We start from the raw sequence: 22811 nt of genomic DNA, 5'->3' as shown, positions 1-22811 counted from the left end.
TAAGTGTGCATATTTGAGCAGACCCCAATTTCTTACTTTTTGTTTTGCCGAATGCAGATGTTGGTTGCGTAGATACCGTATTGCGCCTTTTCATTTATTTATTTATTTTTCATTCTCACTTAACTCGAGTGGCAGCGTATATGAAGTTTGCTTGTTATTCAAATTCGGTCTCGCAACACAGGGGAAAAAAACAACCACCACCAAGCGGCAGCTTGTAAATAAAATGAAAAAAAGTTGGCAGTCATGGTACCGGTCATGGTTAGATTAAGGGGGTTCCGTGCATCAATTGATTTTGTCAAGTGTATTTGTACAGCCCTTTATGACATAGTCTCAAAGGGCTTCACAGGTCTACAGTTGACAAAGATTAACTGATTGTTGACCCCTCTTCTGTGTATTCTCAGAGACGTGTTTGAGCAGCTGTCTGAAATGGAGAAAGCCACCGGCAGTGTCTCAGACTTGGGGAGAAACGTCCTGCAGCCCCTCTGAGCCCAGCGACTTCTTCGGACACAAAACAGCTTGAGCTTAACTAGACTGGTGTCTTTAGTACTACTGATTGCTGTTCTTTTCCCCTTTCAGTTTTGGCACTTGTTTCCCTCAACACATTACAGAACTGCAACTGTCAAAGAGACTGATGCAGTTAAAATGTTTGATTGATCACATTTGCCTTGGTGGTTTGGGGTCTACATTTCTTCTTTGCTACAGTTTTATCAACTGTTTTGTAGACTTAAAAAAAACATCAGACGCCACAACGGGAGCTTCATGAGTTATGTTTTCCTCGCAAAACCCTCTTTTTGCTTTATAAAGTAAATACAAATATACTATATTGGATAAGCTATTATTTAGAGTTTAGAGGGTTGCTGTATTTAGCAGGTACAGTCAGTGCAATATCTTTTTGGGCACAATTCAAGTTTTGTGTGGATTTCTTTGTTTTTCCTGAGGTGAGCTGTTTGTGCTTTACCCCTGTTAATGATTTCCAGCAAAAAAGCCCTCATGTCTTGTTTTGATCATCTGCCTCCTGAGAAATCTTTTATAGATGTTATGTGTGAGCTTTACATTTGTTTTCCCCCCACCAATATTTTTGTCAAAACCTTTAACAATTTTTATAGTCTTGAGTTTTTCTATTTATTGCGACTTCAAGTTGACCGGTGAAGACGCACAATACCAGGGAAGCAAGATCTTTTGTCATACCCAATTAAAGTTGAACCTTCACATCAATCTCATTTAGTCTTTTTGCAAATAAAACAAACCTATTGTTTCCAACCACAAAAATTCCTGGAATTGGCTGTGTTCAGCTTCTTTTCCAGCTTCCACATTTAACCTGATGTAATTCTTACAGCAGACTCTAATGATAAAATATTACAATAGGCGTAGATTTGGTTTTTAGGTGTTTAATTAACTGGTCACAAGTCTGTCACCTGTCCTGCTGGCATGGCTTCATCATGGGCAGTAAATGTTGCCCTGTCAGTCGGCTGTACTCTTTAAGAATGTAGTTTTCTTTCTGCAGCATCTATAGAGGCACAGCAACACAAAATGCCACGTTCGGGTTTCACTTAAAGAACTGCAACCTCAAAATGTCAGCTTTTGTTTTTTCTTTCAAGAAAAATGCAACATTTAACATTCCTGTTACATCTGTTTCTCAGGAACAGCAAACCTGTTTGACCAACATAACAGGATGGATAAACACACCCTGGGTCAAATTGATCCATTTAAAAAAAAAAAAAAAAAAAAAAAAAAAAAACAGTTTTTGCAGTGTGAGATTTAACACCGTTAAGACATCAGTGTCTAGCTTCTGTTGGACCCTTGGCTGTAATTCTGCATTACAACAACAGAGCGTTGGCCTTGATGTGACGTAGGATATGCCTAGCACCCTCCTCCCCAGTGTGTGATTCTTTAGTTTTTTTCTAAAAAAGATGATTCAGAAGAGGTAATTGTATATTTTCTGCTAGAGAAACCCAAAATATGTTTTAGCTTTTTACAAATAGGAGACAAGGGGCTGCACTCCACCCATTGTTAGGTAAAGTGCATCATTTCCCCTACACTTTCGGTGCGAGTGCACAGCTGTAATGTACCTGAATCAATTTAACAGATTACTCAAAAGTGTCAGAAATGGGAAAATAAAATCCGAGTATTATTCATCTCATTGATAACTGTTACTAAGCCACAACACTTGGAAAAACTACATTTAAAATGGGTCCATTTAACACACAAGGTTATTACACTATTTCCTTCAGGACTAAATATGGATGGAGTAACTCTCCGGTTACATTTGTGTTTCATTAACACCAGTAATCTTCCTGGGTCGCTGACCGATGAAAAATACCAAGCATGACAAAATCCTAATAAATCATGAATAACGCACAACACTAACTACCTTAAAAACATTTAAATTAGTCAATTTGACCCACAACATAACAGAAGGGTTGAAACACATCTGTGTGGGTTGCTTCTCTCACAACTGTCTCTACACATACTTCACGCCATTCCTCCTCTGTCTCATGTCTGTAGCCAAGCAGGTGGCAGATACCATGGGCCATCACCACCTTCAGACACAAGGAGGCGGCGTCAACAAACCGATTGGCACATGCTCGGATAAGTACGTTTGATGTGACCACTCACGGTGAGTGCTCGATGCAGATCCGTGGACGACTCCTGACACTGTCGCATGACAAATTCCACGCCCAAGAAAATGTCCCCGAGGTTCAGCTCGTCTCTGTAGAGGGGACACGGGATCTTACCGGGTCTCAGGCCCTGGAATGCCAATCCAATAGACTCAAATGTCGTGATCAAGAAGTCCTTCATAAAGTAAGAAATTGTTGTACAGTATGAAAGGATAGCCTTAACCATCCTATTCTGTTGTGGGTCAAAGTGACCCTTTTTTAACTACTAAGTGGCTAAATAAGTGTAATCTACTATCATTACTCATTGAAATGGTGAGGGTATTGAATCATGTTCAATCATTGTTCAAATTGACCCAGGAACATGATTGTTCCTAAGAAAGTAATAACGGGTGAGTTATTAATCCATTATTTAATTCTTGGCTGTGAAGGTGTCAGGTGTGTTATGTGACAGAAGAGTCTCTGCTTGGATGAAGGGCAAAGTTTATAAAACAGTGGTGAGGCCAGCCATGATGTACGGATTAGAGACAGTGGCACTGAAGAGACAACAGGAAGCAGAGCTGGAGGTGGCGGAAATTAAGATGTTGAGGTTCGCTCTCGGAGTGACCAGGTTGGATAAAATTAGAAACGAGCTTATCAGAGGGACAGCCGAGGTTAGATGTTTTGGAGACAAAAGTTAGAGAGAGCAGACTTCGATGGTTTGGACACGTCCAGAGGAGAGAGAGTGAGTATATTGGTAGAAGGATGATGACGATTGAGCTCCCAGGCAAAAGAGCTAGAAGAAGACCAAAGAGAAGGTTGATGGATGTCGTGAGGGAAGACATGAGGGAAGTTGGTGCTCGAGGGGAGTACGCAGGAGATAGGCTTACATAGAAAAGGATGACGCGTTGTGGCGACCCCTAATGGGACAAGCCGAAAGGAAAAGAAAAAGTAATGAATGAATATAATATACAAGGTTTGCTTTTTGAATGGAATTACTGAAATAAACTTTTTCATGATATTCTAATTTTATGTCCAGCACCTGTGTAAATACTGATTGAAAAGGTGAGCTATAAAGGGCCTATCTCACTGGCAGAGAAGTCTCAGAAACTGCCGAGGCTGATCAGTTGCAGTGACTCCGGGACAGCACAATATTGCTTGCGCTCTCACCAGGACCATGCTTTGGAGACGTCACGACTCCCTAGACAAGGTGACAACCAATTCACCCGAAAGTCACCGATATAGGCCTATATACAGTGTGTATGTATATATATATATATATATATATGTATATATATATATATATATATATATATATATATATATATATATATATATATATATGTGTGTGTATATTAATGAATAATTATGTATATTTATGGTATATTATGTGTTTTTAAAAAAACGGAGATTGAAAGTTAATATTTATTGATTTCCTACAGAGCGCAAGACAGGTTTCCACATGTAAATTATTGAAGTAGACACACAGGGAATGTAACTCAGACGAAATCCTTTTACACTTTCAACTTGCAGGCTGGGCAATTAATTGAATTTTGATAGTGACTTCAATTTTGGCTTCTCACAATTCTAAAAACAAAGAAAACCGGGTAATGTGCGGCAGTCGCGATGATTGTTGTTGTGCAGGTGCAGAGACTTGAGTCGCCATCAGGTCGCCAACTAGTCTCCACGCCGGTAAAATAGGAGTTAACAAGATATTTAAAAAAAAAAATGTTTATCAACATTTTTTGGGCTCCACATCACCCAAACATGGTTGCCCTCAAACCTGGTCAGTTAGGCACCGACGACAGTGAATATTTCTATTTTTAGTCAGTGCAAATGCTGCATAAGTCTAATCAACTATAAATGCTGGTTTAAACGGAAAGGAAGGTTAATCCATCCGTACTGTATCCTTATGGAAATGAAACACAACATATCCATATACATTACAGCGGCAATACGAGGTTTACATTGGCTTATATATGAATTGATGTACCTCGTGGAATGGAAACGAGAGGACATCCGTGGGTTCGTCTTTCTTCCTGTATATGTTGTTAATGTGCTGAATCCTGCGGTTGTCCACGCAAACGACGCCCAAGTCGAACTTCTGGATGCCCAGGATGTGCCTGAGCGTGTTCACGTCCTTGCGGAGCCGGGCGCGGCGAAGAGGCACCACCTTTTGGAGATTCCTTACCACTACACCCATTTCAAAAATAGCTAATGTTATATATTTACTATGGCTTTCTAACACATTGGGGGGGATACTGATTGCCAGTCACACGACAGCTGCCATGTCTGAAATCAAGGTGACATACGCCGGTGGTGTAAAGTACAAAGTCGAGGAGCGGGTAGAGTCTTAAGGACAATTTCCGTAGGAATGTAGAGATAAACCCGATAAACTCGGTTCAAAATGTTGTCTTTTGTTGCTGTTTTAACATCGTTTCAGTCAATGAATCGTTCCGTAATGGCGGAATACACACTGGTTGAGCTGGGGGGGGGGGGGGGGGGGGGGTAGTGTTGCGTTCAAGACAACTGACATCCGTGTGTGTTTTTATAAAATAAGGCAGGCTACAAAAAAAATGTGTTGACGTTAGCCAAACTTTATTCCCAACCAAAGCAAGCACCCTTTATTGAGATCGTCAGTCACGTTTGGCCGCAACGTTTTGATGGCCGACTGTGTCGTATCCAAGTGGTACTTTTTCGATTTACCAGTAGCCGCGAATGCAACGTTACTGTGTCGTCTCTCCGGAAACCGGATATTCAGTCGTGTATTTTTTTACGGGTGAAATTTTGATGCAGTATTTTTTTTTTAAACGTGACAGGGGCGGAACTGGTTCTTGTCTTTAAGTGATTGTATCTCTAGAATAAATAATCGAATATGTGTGATATTAGAAGGTGAATGATTCGCTGTTGATAGAATAAATACATGAAAACTGCAAAACTGCAGCACCAAGTCTCGACTCCTATTTAATAACCTATTTTTAAAATCTTCATCCTAATTTCTTAGAAAATGTACTTGTGTAAATCAAAATACATCAACAGAAGCAACATGTGAGCACGTGTAGTCATTTCCATAGGAGTGCTCTTATTGGTGGAGCTTATAACCAGCTCCGCCCATGCTCTTGCTCTTTCGCTGTCTGATTGGTCAAATTGCCTCTGGTCATATCTTTCCATGGTGAAGTGTTTCACGATGGTCTCGCTCAGCTTGCCGGGAAATGTCGTGTAATTAAATATTTTTTTAACGTTTCATGCCTCTTAAAGCACTACATCTCCCATGGGTAACATATAAGAGGTGAAAACCTTCGGCGGTACCCGAAGCCGTTCATCCATACAGTGCAGAGCTGCTGTTTGCTGGGCATGACTGAGACAATGTAAGTGTTTAGCACGCCCTAATAACACAAATGAAGACCTTTTTGGATGAAAAGTTGTTTTTTATGACTGGTATAAGTTTACATATATGAAGATTTAACTTGTCAATGTTAAAGTTGCCGTCAAATATTCTATTTGACCTCTCTCTTCTAGCTAAATTGAGTGAAATGAAATAACCAACAAATTAACAAACATCTCCGTATGTTTCTACAGTTTCGTCAAACACAGTTTTGTGCAAATGTTTGTGATGTACAACATTCTATTCTTACTGTCAATACTTTTGTCATTGTTGAGTTAACAATATTTTACCCAGAAGCCCGGACACAGAGGCACATGAGTAAAGTCATTGCTTAGGTTAAGCAAGTCTTCAGTCAAGTCAGACAAATTTGTTCAGTCACACCATCTATTTGCACATTAGCCACTTTGTACTTTGTACCTGTACTTACCCAATTAACATGTTAAGCTTTTTCATCATCATTAGCCAAGCAAGTCCCAAGTCCTAAAATTGGCAACTTAAGTTTGACTCGAGTCAAGCCATGTGACTCGAGTGTCCCACCTGTGGTTCGTACTGTGGAGGTACGTAGTATGTTGACTTCCTTTGTCGTCTTCTCTCAGGCACTTGCGGAGGCGAGGGGGACCATACAAGACTGAGCCAGCTACAGACCTGAGGCGCTGGAGGCTTTCTAATGCTGAGGGCAGGCAGACCTGGTCTTATGTGAAGGATGTGGATGCCCCAAAAAGGGAGCAGACCATGCTAGAGGCCCATTCTTTAGGCTTGGACACGGTGGGTGCCAGGGGACATATTGTGTGCTTCCTAAAATAATGCTTAAAAAACGCAATGTAGTACCCCTTGGAACGTTAAGAAAATTGCTTCTTTTTCAACCATAGACAGCTCTCTGGTTTTCATGTTGGCTACACCATAGACAAAAACTCAAAATTTTTACAAGCGTGTGTATGCTGTAATGTATTTTTTAAATATAAAGACTTAGGTCTAATCAACTATAAATTCTGGTGGAAATGGCAAGTAAATGAGTTAATAGTGAGATGTAAATATTGTTTTTGTTTCGATCAAATTGACCCAGGAATATGACTGCTGTTCCTGAGAAATAAACAAGTGTGATTAAACCATCCAAATCTGATTGAAATTAAGGTGCATCAACCAAACCCTCCTGTTATTTTGCAGTGCAAATTGACACGTTTAAGGTATACATATATTTTTAAGTATTAAGGGAATTGTCTTAAGTATAATCACATATACTGTACATGATTGAAATGGTGAGTAATGGAGTTAAGATTTTTCTTTTCCATTTCTGATACGTTTGGGTCACAGCTCAAATTCACCCAGGAACATTATTGCTGTTGACTGAATCTAAAAGGAAAGTTAAATTATCCATTTTGAATTCTACTTCTGAAATTGTATTTTAGGGCTCCTGAACACGACCCCCTTAAAAATCACTGTGGTACCCTGTGGAAAGTTGGAAAAAATTAGCCTCGGACACCAGTTTCACCGATCGTGTGTGGAAATGTCTATCATAAGAGTAAACACGAAAAAGTTTCAAGGACTCATACCTGAAATTGAACAGAAAGTCTGCCTTGTCATTCTGAAGCAGCTATTTGAGGTCAATTTCTAAGGCTCAAAGTAGGGAATTTACCCACATGAGCCCCAACTAATCCATCCAGAAAACTTTGATGGTTTGTAATTTGCATTTGTCCCCACAGACCAAGTTTGTACGCGACTCCTCGGCCGCCCGCACAGCAGTAGATGCAGCCCTGAAAGGTATGAACTTCTACAGTCACCTTCAGGCCGAGGACGGCCACTGGGCAGGAGACTACGGAGGACCTCTTTTCCTTCTACCAGGTATGACAAGTCATAAGATAAGGGACCATTCCTTATTTTGTCATGAAAATAAACAATGGTGAGTTATACGCTTCCAGGTCTATTGATTACTTGCCATACCGCTAAGATCCCTCTGGACCAGGCCTGGAAGAAAGAGATGGTTCGATACCTACGCTCTGTTCAGCTGCCGGATGGAGGCTGGGGCCTGTAAGGCAACTGTGCATTTGTGTTTTCCACATGCAGCATGTCCTACGATTATCAACGTGTGAAGGACAACTGTGCTGTATGCGTTATGTGTCGGCAGACATATTGAAGACAAGGCGACCGTGTTTGGCACGGCTTTGAGTTACACCTCGCTAAGGATTCTAGGTGTCGATCCGGATGATCCCGACTTGGTTCGAGCAAGGAGCAACCTGCACAGCAAAGGTTCAAAGAAAGTCCTAGTTAATAGCATTTATGTTGTTAACGCTTCTGTTATATTGAGAGTCAAATTGACACATAAAATCTTTTTTTTTTAAACTACAAAACAAAAAGATTCAAAGAAAATGCTTGGTAACGTCCCTCATTTTATTAACCCTCCTGTTTTATTGTGTGTCAAATTGACCCATAAAAATCTAGATTTGAAAAAAAGTTTTACCTCCCAACTTTTTAGCTGCTCTTACTGTACAATGTGTTATTAACTCTATATCATCTATTGCACAGCTATGGTCTCAGTTTTGTGAGATCCAGTTGATGTCAGTCTGTGATTGTACACTGTGTGTAGAAGCAGGACAGAGAAATTGTGAACGTTTTCTGCAGGCGGTGCGGTGGGCATCCCGTCCTGGGGTAAATTCTGGTTGGCTATTTTAAATGTCTACAGCTGGGAAGGAATGAACACGCTTTTACCAGAGATGTGGTAAGACCCAAACTTTACTTAATAGATGCCAAATGCATCATATTCAGCAGGTTCGATTTAGTAATTTTTTTTTAGTATTTATGAAGTGGTTAGTAATGGAGTTAATCATGAACTATAAACAACTTTCATTGGCATTTTTTTTCATTTCCCTTTTTTCCATTTCTGACGTGTCTGAATAATTGAAAATGCCTTGGGTCAAACTGACCCAGGAACTTCATTGCTGCCACCTTCCACCCCCCCCTCCCAAAAAAAAACAAAAAACACTAGCGCCCTCTGAAAAGTTTGAAAACAATTAGCCCCGGACACCATTTTTCCTGAACAACATGAAATCTGGTGGACGTGTCTATCATAATAGGACACACAAAAAAAGTCTCAAGGACCTACGCCCAAAATTGAACAAAAAGAAAAAGCGTGTGTATCCTGGTAAAAATGTGTCTACTTTTAGGACTCACAAAAAGTATTTTCTTACATGTAATGTGTTTTCATGCTGTATGTGTGCTTCAGCGCTTCCATTTTGGGCCATTTCATGACAGGTTGTTCCCCACCTGGCTGCCAGCCCACCCGTCTACACTGTGGTGTCACTGTCGCCAGGTGTACCTCCCCATGAGCTTCTGCTACGCCGTCCGACTTGTCGCTGAGGAGGACACCCTGGTCCTCAGCCTCAGACAGGTGATATGACCTATTTGTTCCACAAGGAGGCGATGGAATATCACGCCATTGAAAACATGTGGTCGATCTCAGTCCCAGGCGGAGTTTCAGATGGAGTTGTCTTTGTTGCTCTTCGGTGTGTGTGGTTGGGGTGGGGGGTGTTTGCTACGTAATTACATTATTTTAAATAAAATATATTCAACAAATGGATCGCTATTTTGGGGGACAAAACATGCTGACAACTCACTCAATACTGCTGAAAGAATGAGAAAATTGTTTGTTTTCCACCCATAGGCAGCGTTTTGAGTTTTCATGTTGGTTACACTATGATCCTCCCTACCAAGTGGCACCCTGTGGAAAGTTGGAAAAAATTAGCCCATGACACCAGTTTCACCAATCAACACAAAATTTGGTGACCACGTTTATCATACTGTATGCCCTGCCATTGGCCGGTGACCAGTTCAGGGACCAATCAGAAGGAGGTATCCTGGACAGATGCGCAAAACCATATTGCCAAGCTTTTTTTGCCTATGCCATTTAATGTGGGCGGAGCATGGCATCAAGATTTGATCATAATTTTGAGGATTTGAGAGAGAAAGAAATTAGCCCCTTGCACAAGTTTCACCTTTCAACATGAAATTTGGTGGACATTTATCATAACAGGATGCACAGAAAACGGTGAAACACCCATGCCTGGAATTGAACAAGAATTTTCCCATCTTTGGTGAATTCTAGGGTTTGTATTTTGACGAACTCCTATTAGAGAATTCATTCAAACGAGCCTCAATTAGACAGCTGGCAGATGGTGAATTGCGCAACTTTTTGTATATGTCATCTAATGTGGGTTTACAGCTGCTTGTGGATTTAATTTTACTATTTCACTTTTTACCCCCATGTAGGAGCTTTATGTCCAAGACTATGCCAGCATTGACTGGGCAGCTCAGAGGAACAATGTGGCAGCTTGTGACATGTACACTCCTCACAGCACACTGCTGACTGTGGCCTACAGTAAGTACCGAGAACAAACTTTTGAGAATTATTACCTCACAGAAAAATAAATATGTTTTGTCACCAAGAATTTCCCTCACACTCGGCCTGTGACTCACTACTGTTGCTCCTTTCCCTCTCTGCAGCTGTGCTCAACGTGTACGAGGCCCACCACAGTGCCACACTGAGAGGAATGGCTGTCAAAGAACTGTACGAGCACATCGAGGCTGACGACCGCTTCACCAAATGCATAAGCATTGGACCGGTAGTGCATAAATCCTGCCTGCGATTGTCTTTAAGTAAACCCTAGCTCTGACGCAAATTGGTAAAAAGTGCGAGCAATTGGCCGAAGGCGGGGACCTTGGCGATCCGATCCCCGGCTACAGAAACTGGCTCTTGGGACGTGGAATGTCACCTCTCTGGCAGGGAAGGAGCCTGAGCTGGTGTGTGAGGTCAAGAAGTTCCGACGAGATATAGTCTGGCTCGCCTCCACACACTGTTTGGGCTCTGGTACCAGTTCTCTTGAGAGGGGTTGGACTCTCTTCCACTCTGGAGTTTCCCGCAGTGAGAGCCGCCAAGCAGGTGTGGGTATACTTATTGCCCCCTGGCCCAGCGTGTGTTCATGTTCAAGCATAAGCTCCTCCTTTGCACCAGGACACCCTAGGTCGCAGTTCGATGATCGACTTTGTGGTTGTGTCATTGGACTTGCGGCCACATGTCTTGGATACTCTGGTGAAGAGAGGGGCGGAGCTGTCAACTGATCACCACCTGGTGGTGAGTTGGCTCCGATGGTGGGGGAAGATGTCGGTTCGACCTGGCAGGCCCAAACGTATTGTGAGGGTCTGCTGGGAACGTCTGATGGAATCCCCTCTCAGAAGGAGCTTCAACTCCCACCTCTGGCAGAACGAGGCGGCCAACCAGAGTTGTGGCCATAAGGTAGTCGGTCGGTGCCTGTCGTGGAAGCAATCCCCGAACCCGTTGATGGAAACCAGCGGTGAGGGATCCCGTCAACCTGAAGAAGGAGTCCTATCGGCCTTTCTGGCCTGTGGGACTCCTGAGGCAGCTGATGGATACCGGCTGGCCAAGCGGAATGCCGCTTGGGTTGTTGCTGAGGCAAAAACTCATGTGGGCGGAGTTCAGTGAGGCCATGGAGAACGAAATTCTGGTCCACTATCCGGCGTCTCAGGAGGGGGAAGCAGTGCACCATCAACACTGTGTATAGTAAGGATGGGGCACTGCTGACCTCGACTCGGGACTTTGTGAGGCGGTGGGGGGAATACTTCGAAGACCTCCTCAATTCCAATGACGCGCCTTCCCATGAGGAAGCAGAGTCTGAGGTCTCTGAGGCGGGCTCTCCTATCTCTGGGGTTGAGGTCATCGAGGTGGTTAGAAAGCTCCTCGGTGGCAAGGCCCCGGGGATGGATGAGATTCGCCCGGAGTTCCTAAAGGCTCTGGATTTTGTGGAGCTGTCCTGGATGACACGCCTCTGCAACATCGCGTGGACACCGGGGACAGTGCCTCTGGATTTCCAGACTTGGTGGTGGTCCCCTTTTTAAAAAGGGGGACTGGAGGGTGTGTTCCAACTACAGGGGGATCACACTCCTCAGCCTCCCTGGTAAGGTCTATTCAGGGGTGCTGGAGATGTGGAGCTGTCGGGAAGTCGAATATCAGATTCAGGAGGAGCAGTGTGGTTTTCGTCCTGACCATGGAACAGTTCGCCCAACTAGTCTACATGTGTTTTGTGGACTTGGAGAAGGCGTTCGACCTTGTCCCTCAGGGAGTCCTGTGGTGGGTGCTTCGGGGGTGTGGGGTGCCGAACCCCCTGATATGGGCTGTTTGGTCCCTGTACGACCAGTGTGAGAGTTTGGTCCGCATTGCCGGCAGTAAGTCAGACTCGTTTCTGGTGATGGTTGAACTCCGCCAAGGCTGTCCTTTGTCACCGATTCTGTTCATAATTTTTCTGGTCAGAATTTCTAGGCGCAGCGAAGGCGTAGTGGGAGTCCAGTTTGGTGGCCTCAGTATTGCATCTGTGCTTTTTGCAGATGATGTGGGTCTGTTGGCTTTATCAAGCCGTGATCTCCAACACTCACTGGAGCAGTTCGCAGCCGAGTGTGAAGCGGCTCGGATGAGAATCAGCACATCCAAATCTGAGACCATGGTCCTCAGTCGGACAGGGTTGGAGTGCCCTCTCCGGGTGGAGGAGTTCAAATATCTTGGGGTCTTGTTCACAAGTGAGGGAAGAATGGAACGGGAGATTGACAGGTGAATCGGTGTAGCATCTGCAGTGATGCGGACTTTGTATCGGTCCGTTGTGGTGAAGAAGGAGCTAAGCCGAAAGGCAAAGCTTTCGATTTACCGGTCGATCTACATTCCTACCCTCATCTATGGTCACCAGCTGTGGGTCGTGACTGAAAGAACAAGATCCTGGATTCAAGCGGCCGAAATTAGTTTCCTCAGCAGGGTGTGCGGGTTCTCCCTTAGAGATAGGGTGAGAAGCTCGGACATCCGGGAGGGGCTCAGAGTAGAGCCGCTGCTCCTCCGCAGTGAGAGGAGCCAGATGAGGTGGCTCGGGCATCTGTTTAGGATGCCTCCTGGACGCCTCCCTGGTGAGGTGTTCCAGGCACGTCCCACCGGGCCGACACCCCGGGGACGACCCAGGCCACGCTGGAGAGACAACGTCTGTCGGCTTGCCTGGGAACGCCTCGGGATCCTAAGAGCTGGAGGAAGTGGCTGGGGAGAGGAAAGTCTGGGCTTGCCTGCTAAAGCTACTGCCCCCGCGACCCGACCTCAGATAAGCGGTAGAAGATGGATCGATGGATTAATTTTGGTAAATTTTTTATTAGCATTTATGTTTTAAGGAATTATTAAAGTAATTTTTAGTTTTATTTTCCTATATATAAGCGCGGTATGTTAATGCATGCATAATGTTACAGTGGCTTACAATAATTTTACACATACTTTTTAGGAATAAAGCCTATGCTTTGTTTTTGAACACTTGTCCTGGCCTTTGACGGAATTGTTTTAATGTTGGTCATTATGGCAGTATTTGGAGAGCTAAGTATTTTTTTTTAGGTGGAATTTGATGTAAAACCACTGTTCTAACTAGCTTCCACTAACAAACGAGGCTAAACTTAGCTCCTCCCCGACATACAAAGATGGTCATCTCTCAGTTGAGATATATCACTTCAACGTACTTCCTTGACACCGATTACTGTCTTATTAACCAGTACTTTGACCGTCTTATTGCATCTTGGAGCATTATAGAAAGGCCACAAAAAAACGTGAGGTGATAAGTTCTACAGTTAAAAAAAACAAAAAAAACAAAAAAAAAAGATTAATTTGTGAATAGCAAACCAAAGTAAACTAACGTAATTGTGACGTATGCCCTCCTTGTCGCAGATCTCGAAGACGATCAACATGCTGGTCCGCTGGCATGTGGATGGTCCATCGTCTTCAGCCTTCCAGGAGCATGTTTCCAGGATCCCTGACTACCTCTGGTCAGTCTGCTAAACTCAAGTCTGTCATCTACCAATGAACCAAAATCAGCTCAATTGTGGCTTTTTCATTCCAGTGCAGGGGTTTCTCAGTTTACGATGGTCCTGATATACTGTACACCGCGTAAAAATATAGCATGTGGTCACGTGTCACACAATAAGGCAGCCTCAGTGACCACCATACTTAATGTTCTTCCATTGGATTGTTTTACAGTATATTCATGGCCTAGAAGTTTTTCAGACAAATATTTACTGTAATTACACCAGTGTTTTTTTACTTTTTTGTTGGTACTGAACCCCACAAGTTTCATATATATTTTATTTTTCCAATTCCAAATGGTTCGTTAAATGCGCATATTTTTTTTTTGGTGTGGTTTGTTTGCTTTTCAAAATTCAAAACCAATATATTTTATTAGTGCACAATATGAACCAACCGTCAGTTGCACACAAAATTAGTGTTCAAAGAACAAAAAAAAAACCATCACGTAAATTTCACACAAAGAACAACTCAATGAAATCTTACTGCAAGTGAATGTTACTTGCTATTGCCTTTCACCTTGGTCAGTGCCACCCTCAAATCACTTTAACAAAGTCTGTTTCTTTTGTTTGATTTTATGTTTACCATCCCCAAAAAGGATTGTTCTCGAAGACACGTCCAGCGCAAGCTTTCTCGTATTTGGAAGTGTCTGCTTAGCGGCCTACTAGAAAGTAGCATGGATGCCGCTCGCTTGTTGGTTTATTAATGTTAGCACTATAAATATGAACAATGGGTAGATATCATTCACTCTTTTTGAGCTGCATGCCTACAGCGACGCTAAGCAAACATGGAATGTCAGTGCATTCCATGTTTATGGACGGCACAAAAGCCGCCGAAATAAAAAGGAGTCCTGAACATTGTCCTGCTATGGTTGCACACAATGCAGTACAGTCACAACAAGGGAACTGGGAAAAACCTTTCGTATTGATGAGAATTTTGGGGGGCTCCTTTTTCAAATGTACTCTATTAATAGCACATGCTTTGACATTGACAAAAAAAGTAAACCTCATGAAAATCTGTTGAGAAATGAGCAACTTATGATTTATTTTCTATGTTCATGCTTTAACTTTAATGGGAACGTTGCCGCCACCAAGCTGGCAGGCACGTTGCTTAACCAGGCTACTACAGTATGCTAGTGTAGCTATAGTCTTCTATTCATATATGTGGTTAGCACTCTTAAATTACTTCGCCAACTTCTCTGTTATTGGATGCGACGGTGACGAGTTTAATATTTTTCAACTTGAGGCACCGCTGTTGTGACGGCAAACACACAAGTTGAGTGTCGCAATGAGAGTATAAAAAAACTTAGTTAAAAACTTAACTTGCAGTGTGCAAGGGCTTTTATGGACAGACTGATATTTTATTATTATTATTTTTTTTAAATAATGCCATCTGACTGAATATTTTTGCATTCCAGGTTGGGACTCGATGGTATGAAAATGCAGGTGAGTATTTTTCCCCCCTGTGCGAAATGTACAGTGCGCTCACAGTCACAAATACCACCTTTATACAGGAAAGATGTCTACTTAAAAGAGAGCCATGGGCAAAATAATACCACACGTCAATTTTACTTGTTTAAATTGGAAACCAAAAAAAAAAAAAAAAAAAAAACTGTCTTTTTGTACAGGGCACCAATGGGTCTCAGCTCTGGGATACCTGCTTTGCTGTACAGGCTTTTCTCGAGGTAACTGACTTACATATATATATATATAATATAATATATATCCATCCATCCATTTTCTGAGCTGCTTCTCCTCACTAGGGTCACGGGCTCGCTGGAGCCTATCCCAGCTATCATCGGGCAGGAGGCGGGGTACACCCTGAACTGGTTGCCACCCAATCGCAGGGCACATACAAACAAACAACATTCGCACTCACATTCACACCTACGGCAATTTAGAGTCCCCATATATATATATATATATATATATATATATATATATATATATATATATATATAGTGTTAAACATAAATAAATAAAAACAGAATACAATGATTTGCAAATCATGTTCAACCTATATTTAATTGTGTACACTACAAAGAGATATTTAATGTTCAAACGGATAAACTTGATTGTTTTTAGCAAATAATTATTAACTTGGAATATTATGGCTGCTGTTGTTCCCAACATCTGGTGAAATTTTCAGGTCAATAGCACCTTTGGAAGTATATTTAGTGAGACAAATGGTGATGTGTTAAATACTTTTTTCAGCCGCTGTATATGTGTGAATGGTTGTTTATTTATATGTGCCTTGCGATTGGCTGGTGACCAGTTAAGGGTGTACCACGCATATCGCCCAGAGTCAGCTGGGATAGGCTTCAGCACGCCCGCGACCCTAAGAAGAAGAATCACCTTTATTGTCATGAACATGCATGCATGCACACGAAATTTGTTCTCTGCACTTTACCCATCACAGTGAACACATACACGTTAGTGGAACATACTGGCGCAGGGGGCAGGAAGGGTTCTGGTCGGCCCAAACGTCTTCCATTTAAGGATTATGGAGGCCGCTGTGCTCTTAGGAACCTTAAGTGCAGCATATATTTTTTTGTAACCTTGGCCAGTTCTGTACCGTGGGGGTCCTAGGTTCAAGACCCTGACTGGACCATCCGCCAACATCCCCTGGACTCACGGCTGTGGTGTCCTTGAGCAAGACACTGATACCCCAAAATGCTTCCCGGGCGCTTCAGCTGCCCCCTGCTCCAGTGTGTTCCACGAACGTGTATGTGTTCACTGTGATGGGTAAAATGCAGAGAACAAATTTCGTGTGTATGCGTGCATATTCATGACAATAAAAGGTGATTCTTGTTCTTCTTCTCTCAATTCTGTCTCTGAGCTCTTCAGGCAGTTCCTTTGACCTCATGATTCTCATTTGCTCTGACATGCAGTGTGAGCTGTAAGGTCTTTTATAGACAGGTGTGTGGCTGTCCTAATCAGGTCCAATCAGTATAATCAAACACGGCTGGACTCCAATGAAGGTGTAGAACCATCTCAAGGATGATTAGAAGAAATGGACAGCACCCGTGTTAAATATATAAGTGTCAAAGCAAAGGGTGAATACTGAATACTTATGGCTGTGTGATATTTCAGTTTTTCTTTTTTAATAAATCTGCAAAAATGTAAACAATTCAGTTTGTTTACATTCAGGGGGAAAAAAATACTTATATGATCATAGAAAATGGCTACAATGTAACAAAGAGTAACAAAGAGTGAACAATTTAAGGGGGTCTGAATATGTTCCATCCCCACTGTGTGTGTGTATATATATATATATATATATATATATACATGTGTATATATGTATGTATGTATATATATATGTGTGTGTATGTGTATGAAATCAGAATTTTTACTCTTAATATGTTGTGCCAGATGATTTTTTTTTTTTTGTCCTGCTGCCATTGGTATGACTTTGCAGTTTTTTTCAGGAAGCTGAAGAACAGGCTTACTCACATTGACTTAGGATACAGAAAAAACACAAGAATTTTGGAATCTGGCCTGGTTTGTTTACGTTTTCTCCACAGATGGCAATCTGATGAATCTCTATTGTTCATTTATGACGTATTACCAACACTATACTCTGTTTCTAGTACATTGATCTCATATTTTGGTTTTCTTCTCAGAGAATTATAACCATTTACTTATATTTTTTTCAGTTTTTCCAAGAACAAAAACTTTATTCTCATGAAATTAAAACATTTTTCCCATAATTTATTGGTCTTTATAGTTTGACCTCATTCTCATATATTTAAACAAAAATATTTATATCTACTTTTGCACACATAATGCGCCAGCTAATGGTTAACTTCACATATTTGCAAGTTGAGTTAACCATAACAACAATATTTTGGGGATTTTTTGTTTTGGACATGTTTTGTTAAAAGATGTCCTGGATCAAATTGACCCAGGGACATTATTGCTGAAAAGCAATGTAACAGGAGTGTTAAGAAAACCTGTGTTCAGAAGATCCAGATTGGATTGTATCGTGTGGCTGTTTAAAATGATTAGTGCACCGGCTTCTTTCAGGCAGGAGCACAGGACAACCCCGAATTAGCTGAGTGTCTCCAAAGTGCCCAACAGTTTCTCAAAGTCACACAGGTGAGAAAATTAGAATGTTGTTGGCTGCCGATTTCTGAAAATGTATCTGTGAGAGAGCCAATCTGAATTTTTGACCAGGAAGGAAAATATTGCAGGAAAAAGCCTGTAAATGTGAAAATTGATTTTTTTTATTTGTGTGTGATACCCTATATGCCTTCCTTTTAAACTTCTTTCACCTCCGTCAGATCCCGGATAATCCACCTGATTACCAAAAGTACTACCGGCAAATGAACAAGGTAGATGTCATATCACTTACAAGCCTTTTGACTTCAAAACTGAAGCGCCTCGGCTAACATACTGTATTTTTGATGTCATCACAATGACTTTGGCCAGGGAGGCTTCCCCTTCAGCACCCGCGACTGCGGCTGGATAGTGGCTGACTGTACGGCCGAGGGCCTGAAGTCCATGATGCTGCTGCAGGAGCTGTGCCCGTCTGTCGGAGAACCTGTCACGCCGGCGCGCCTGTATGACGCTGTCAATGTGGTCAGTTACCAGCAGCAGATACCGTTTGGCCTCATGAATACTCACTGCACAGTGTGTATGTGTCTCAGTCAATGTGATGATCACTATTTCCATCTTCCCATAGCTGCTCAGCATGAGAAACTCAGATGGTGGGTTTGCCACATATGAAACGAAGCGAGGGGGGAGGCTCCTTGAGCTACTCAACCCGTCGGAGGTGTTTGGTGAGTCTCTTGCCAGATACAATCACTCTCACAGGGGCGTCTCCTAAAATCTTTTTGGTGAGGTAGCCGAAAGCATTCGTCGATGGGGTGGCCGAAACCAATCGTCGACCTGGCGGTGTGGGTGAATTTTTCTGTCGCTGTAACTAATCGTTTTTTTTTCCTGTGGAGCCTATCCCTATCTATTTGATTTATAACTTGCTTATTTGTTTTTTTTCTCTCTTTCTGAAACTACCTAAGGCCCGGCAAAACCAAATAACTGTCATGCAGTGTGCGGGGTTCAGTAACTAGTCTTCATGAGTGGCCAGCAGTCAGCCACTGGTTTTGATGTGATTTCTAAATTTTGACCCCCAGTCAACCGCATTGCAACATTGCAGATGTAACATCCATCCATTTTCTGTACCGCTTTATCTTCACAAGGGTCGCAGGCGTGCTAAAGCCTATCCCAGCTATCTAGCCGAGAGGCGGGGTACACCCTGAACTGGTCGCCAGCCAATCGCAGGGCACATAGAAACAAACAACCATTCGTGCATACATTCACACAGGGCAATTTAGAGTCTTCAATCAACCTACCATGCATGTTTTTGGGATGTGGGAAGAAACCGGAGTACCTGGAGAAAATCCACGCAGGCACGAGGAGAACATGCAAACTCTAAAGAGGAGGGGCCAGGATTTGAACCCAGTCCTCAGAACTGTGAGGCAGATGTGCTGTGATCCACTCTGGACTGGTCCCCAGTCAATTGCAAAATACAATTTGCATTTATACAGCCTTCAGTTGACAGAGTCACGCAGTCACTTCACAAGTGGTAGAAATATCCACAACATACCAAAATGTCACATCTGCAACCAAGAAGCCAAATATAAACGTGACATTTGTATTGCAACATTTTTTGCGTCTGACTTAGCCTTTCCAATGTGACCAGAAAAGAACAACTCAAGTGCAATATAGAGACATTTCCTCTTAAAAAGAAGATGTGGTGCATGTTGTGAAATAATGACCTCACTTTCACAAACAGGTGACATCATGATAGATTACACCTACGTGGAGTGTACGTCAGCAGTGATGCAAGCTCTGAGGCATTTCCATATGGTTCATCCGGAACACCGGACAGAGGAAATTAGGTACACGCCAAAAAAGCTCTTTAATTAACCCTTGTGTTATGTTGCAGGTTTATTTGATCCATTTTAAAGTTAGTAGCTTTTGGTATGAAACTAGTTCTTATCAGCTTAACATGTGTAATCAACAAATACAGTTTCATTTTCCTTCCATTCTTGACACTTTTTGATCATTAAACGTACCGTGGTCAGATTGACCCGAAAAAATAAATGTCGTTTCTGAGAAACTAACGTAACAGGAGAGTGTAATCAACATGTGCAAATTTACCTTCAAATTTGGAATATTATGATGTTTTACCGGTGGCACGTTGGGAGACTGGTTAGCACATCTGCCTCACAGTTCAGAGGACCTGGGTTCAAATCTGGCCTCACCTGTGTGGAGTTGGCATGTTCTCCCCATGCCTGCGTGGCTTTTCTCTGGGTACTTCGGTTTCCTCCCACATTTCAAAAGCATGCACGGTAGGTTAACCGAAGACTCTAAATTGTCCGTAGGTGCGAATGGTTGTTTGTTTATATGTGCTCTGCGATTGGCTAGCGACCAGTTCAGGGTATAACCCACCTCTTGCCCAGAGTCAGCTGGGATATGCTCCAACACGCCCGCGAGCCTAGTGAAGATGGATTTATGGATGGATATTTTATTCGTGGAGTCAGTTATGCTTTATCAATCATTCCAAAACATTGTTTCTATGTCATTATTTACTTACTAATTATTATTATTTACTAATTATTTCCATCAATATTGAGCATTTTACCTCTCACAGATCATGGTTCAAGGAGGATAACACTTGTTCTTTCAATAAAAATATGTTAAAACAGTTGTTGTAATTACATTGTACTTGTATTTTGAGTACACCTATTAAGCCAAACCATTAAGTTTCATACCAAAAAAGTACTTTTATCCATCCATCCATTTTTCCGTACCGCTTACTCACTCTGGGGGTACCGGCATGCTGGTGCCCATCTCAGCTAACTCTGGGTGAGTCAAATGCTTATTTTCTACTTAGGAACACTCTGGGAGACGGGCTCGATTACTGTCGAAGGGTGCAGAGGCCTGACGGATCCTGGGAAGGGTGAGCTTACCCTTTTAGATGTCAAGATAAGACTTCGGTAACATATTTTGTACCCAGGTCCTGGGGAGTGTGTTTCACCTATGGGACATGGTTTGGCCTGGAAGCCTTCGCTTGTATGGGGCACAGCTATCAGAGGTCGGAGAAAGTCACATAAGTGAGAATCAGTCTCACTCATAGACTGATGCTACTGTGCCTGCTTCACTAGGAATGGATGTGCGGAAGTGCGGAGAGCCTGCCAGTTTCTCTTAAATCACCAGATGCCGGGCGGTGGCTGGGGGGAGGACTTTGAGTCTTGCGAGCAACGACGCTACGTTCAGAGCAGCTCAGCGCAGATCCACAACACCTGTTGGGCTCTGTTAGGGCTCATGGCAGTCAGGTAAGGTAACACCGGCTGGATTACAGTATGTATAAATGTAATACCTATAAAAAATATCATCACTGAAATATATACTGTATAGTCTGTAAGACTTTTTTTTCATTTTGGAGATATTGGAACTGTGGTGTTTGAGATAACTAAAATCCAAATTTTCCATTTATTCTTAAAGGAAACAAATTATGCTTTTTTTTTTTTTGCTCCCACCCTCTCACAATTGTTTCTTCCTGTTTTTTCATGGGTCCTGCTGCATATTGAAGTATAAAAATGCAAATTTAAAATTATTTTTAAACTGTAAATATAAAAAGATAACAAAACTGACTTTTTTATTCTTTATTTTGTACCAAAAAAAAACCCATCTAGATTTACATGTTAATTTTACCCACATTTATAACAGTAACCCTCCTGTTATATATATTGCAGGTCAAATTCACCTGTGAAATTTTGGTTTTGATTTTTTATTTTAATAGGTCAATTTGACCCACACGATAAAATGAGGGTTAATGTTACATTGCAGGTCAAAATGACCTATGAAAATATGTTTTTAATGGATAAAAAATATTTTGAAAAACCTAGATTTTTACTCGGTCTGTTTGACCCACAATATAACATTTAACCTTCCTGTTATATTGCATTGCGTGCTTAACATGCCAGTAAAACGCGATTCTTAATGTGTAAAAAAAATAAAATAAATAACAACAATCAAATGCGCTGTTTTTCTAAGGAAAATAACAAAAATAGTGTGGCGACAGTGAAGCCACGCATTTCTTTGCATTTTCAAAATTTTCCTGCACCTTCACTGTGATAGACAATGTCTTCCCAGTCATTTTCCCCAGTAACTCAGAATATAAGCGGCCTGCGTGTTCCGGAAACGGCTTTTGGTCAGATGGCTTGCTGTTTCTTCAAGTCACTAGCCACAAATTGGGACTAGACATTACATTATTATATATTATTTTATACATTGGGATTAGACAATGTTGTCTCAAAAGTAACTATTACTGGTTGGACGAAGTAAGTATAATCTAATTACTTTCACGCGTTACATTGCCTGTTACTCAAAACGGTGACATTTTTGGAGTAACGCGTTACTTTGCAATATTTCTATGGCATTCTTTCGTCAAACTCAAATACTGGGAATGGCTTTCGTTTCCATGACGACCAGGGTCAGAACTAGGAAGTTGTGAAAAGGTGAGCGGCTATAACCGGAGGTGGGTAGTAACGTGCTACATTTACTCCGTTACATTTATTTAGGTAATTTTATGGATACATTTAAACTTGTCAAAGTAGCTTTTACGTTACTCTGGAGCACGTGACCAGCATCACTGGTTAACATCTACATGAAAAAAAAAGTAAAATAATTTACAGTCTGTTTTATAATGATGTTGGGAAGCATGTATAGATGAAATATTGACGATCCATGCTATAGTGGTGCTGTGACTGTCTGCAGGCACCCGGACCAGCAGGCAATCGAGAGAGGGATCAAGCTTTTGATTGACAAGCAGCTGCCCAATGGAGACTGGCCTCAGGTGAGTCAGAGTCCACCAACTATACAGCTAATATCCAGTTCAACTGAGTAGGTAGAGCATGTTTGACATTTTATTCTTACGCCCTTTT

The 22811-nt window shown here is 42.0% G+C and overlaps 3 protein-coding genes across 9 annotated transcripts in view; 2 read left to right on the top strand and 1 right to left on the bottom strand.

The window, feature by feature from the left end:
* Positions 1-2302, top strand: part of usp37 (ubiquitin specific peptidase 37) — a 33669-nt gene extending 31367 nt beyond the window's left edge. For all 3 annotated transcript variants that reach the window (XM_061692220.1, XM_061692219.1, XM_061692222.1), the window contains one exon: positions 402-2302. In XM_061692220.1, the coding sequence (XP_061548204.1) occupies positions 402-486 (85 nt within the window). In that variant the 3' untranslated portion in view covers positions 487-2302. The remainder of the gene's footprint in view (positions 1-401) is intronic.
* Positions 1383-5077, bottom strand: LOC133410739 (endoribonuclease YbeY-like). Of its 3 annotated transcripts, none has more exons than XM_061692225.1 (4): positions 4588-5077; positions 2617-2793; positions 2472-2540; positions 1383-1507 (listed from the first exon to the last, which is right to left on the bottom strand). In XM_061692225.1, the coding sequence occupies exons 1-4, from the start codon at positions 4795-4797 to the stop codon at positions 1412-1414; spliced, it is 552 nt and encodes a 183-aa protein (XP_061548209.1). In that variant the 5' UTR covers positions 4798-5077; the 3' UTR covers positions 1383-1411. The 3 variants fall into 3 exon arrangements, with proteins under 3 accessions (XP_061548209.1, XP_061548210.1, XP_061548211.1); XM_061692226.1 differs by having other exon boundaries at positions 2617-2748; XM_061692227.1 differs by lacking the exon at positions 2472-2540.
* Positions 4265-22811, top strand: part of lss (lanosterol synthase (2,3-oxidosqualene-lanosterol cyclase)) — a 29408-nt gene continuing 10861 nt past the window's right edge. For all 3 annotated transcript variants that reach the window (XR_009769572.1, XR_009769573.1, XM_061692223.1), the window contains exons 1-22: positions 4265-4897; positions 5853-5962; positions 6576-6744; positions 7680-7818; positions 7896-8004; positions 8102-8223; positions 8596-8692; positions 9226-9361; positions 10240-10348; positions 10474-10592; positions 13727-13824; positions 15276-15303; positions 15486-15542; positions 17887-17958; positions 18144-18194; positions 18292-18441; positions 18545-18641; positions 19655-19760; positions 20759-20824; positions 20882-20959; positions 21030-21200; positions 22645-22723. Coding sequence is in view for 1 of the 3 variants with exons in the window: in XM_061692223.1 (XP_061548207.1) it covers positions 5949-5962; positions 6576-6744; positions 7680-7818; positions 7896-8004; positions 8102-8223; positions 8596-8692; positions 9226-9361; positions 10240-10348; positions 10474-10592; positions 13727-13824; positions 15276-15303; positions 15486-15542; positions 17887-17958; positions 18144-18194; positions 18292-18441; positions 18545-18641; positions 19655-19760; positions 20759-20824; positions 20882-20959; positions 21030-21200; positions 22645-22723 (2067 nt within the window). In the remaining 2 variants the exon portion in view is untranslated. The remainder of the gene's footprint in view (positions 4898-5852; positions 5963-6575; positions 6745-7679; positions 7819-7895; positions 8005-8101; positions 8224-8595; positions 8693-9225; positions 9362-10239; positions 10349-10473; positions 10593-13726; positions 13825-15275; positions 15304-15485; positions 15543-17886; positions 17959-18143; positions 18195-18291; positions 18442-18544; positions 18642-19654; positions 19761-20758; positions 20825-20881; positions 20960-21029; positions 21201-22644; positions 22724-22811) is intronic.

The sequence above is a fragment of the Phycodurus eques genome, chromosome 12 (assembly GCF_024500275.1).
Source record: "Phycodurus eques isolate BA_2022a chromosome 12, UOR_Pequ_1.1, whole genome shotgun sequence".
Taxonomy (NCBI): domain Eukaryota; kingdom Metazoa; phylum Chordata; class Actinopteri; order Syngnathiformes; family Syngnathidae; genus Phycodurus; species Phycodurus eques.
The sequence above is the reverse complement of the archived record's forward strand: the minus strand, read 5'-3'. Positions and strand labels throughout refer to the sequence as shown.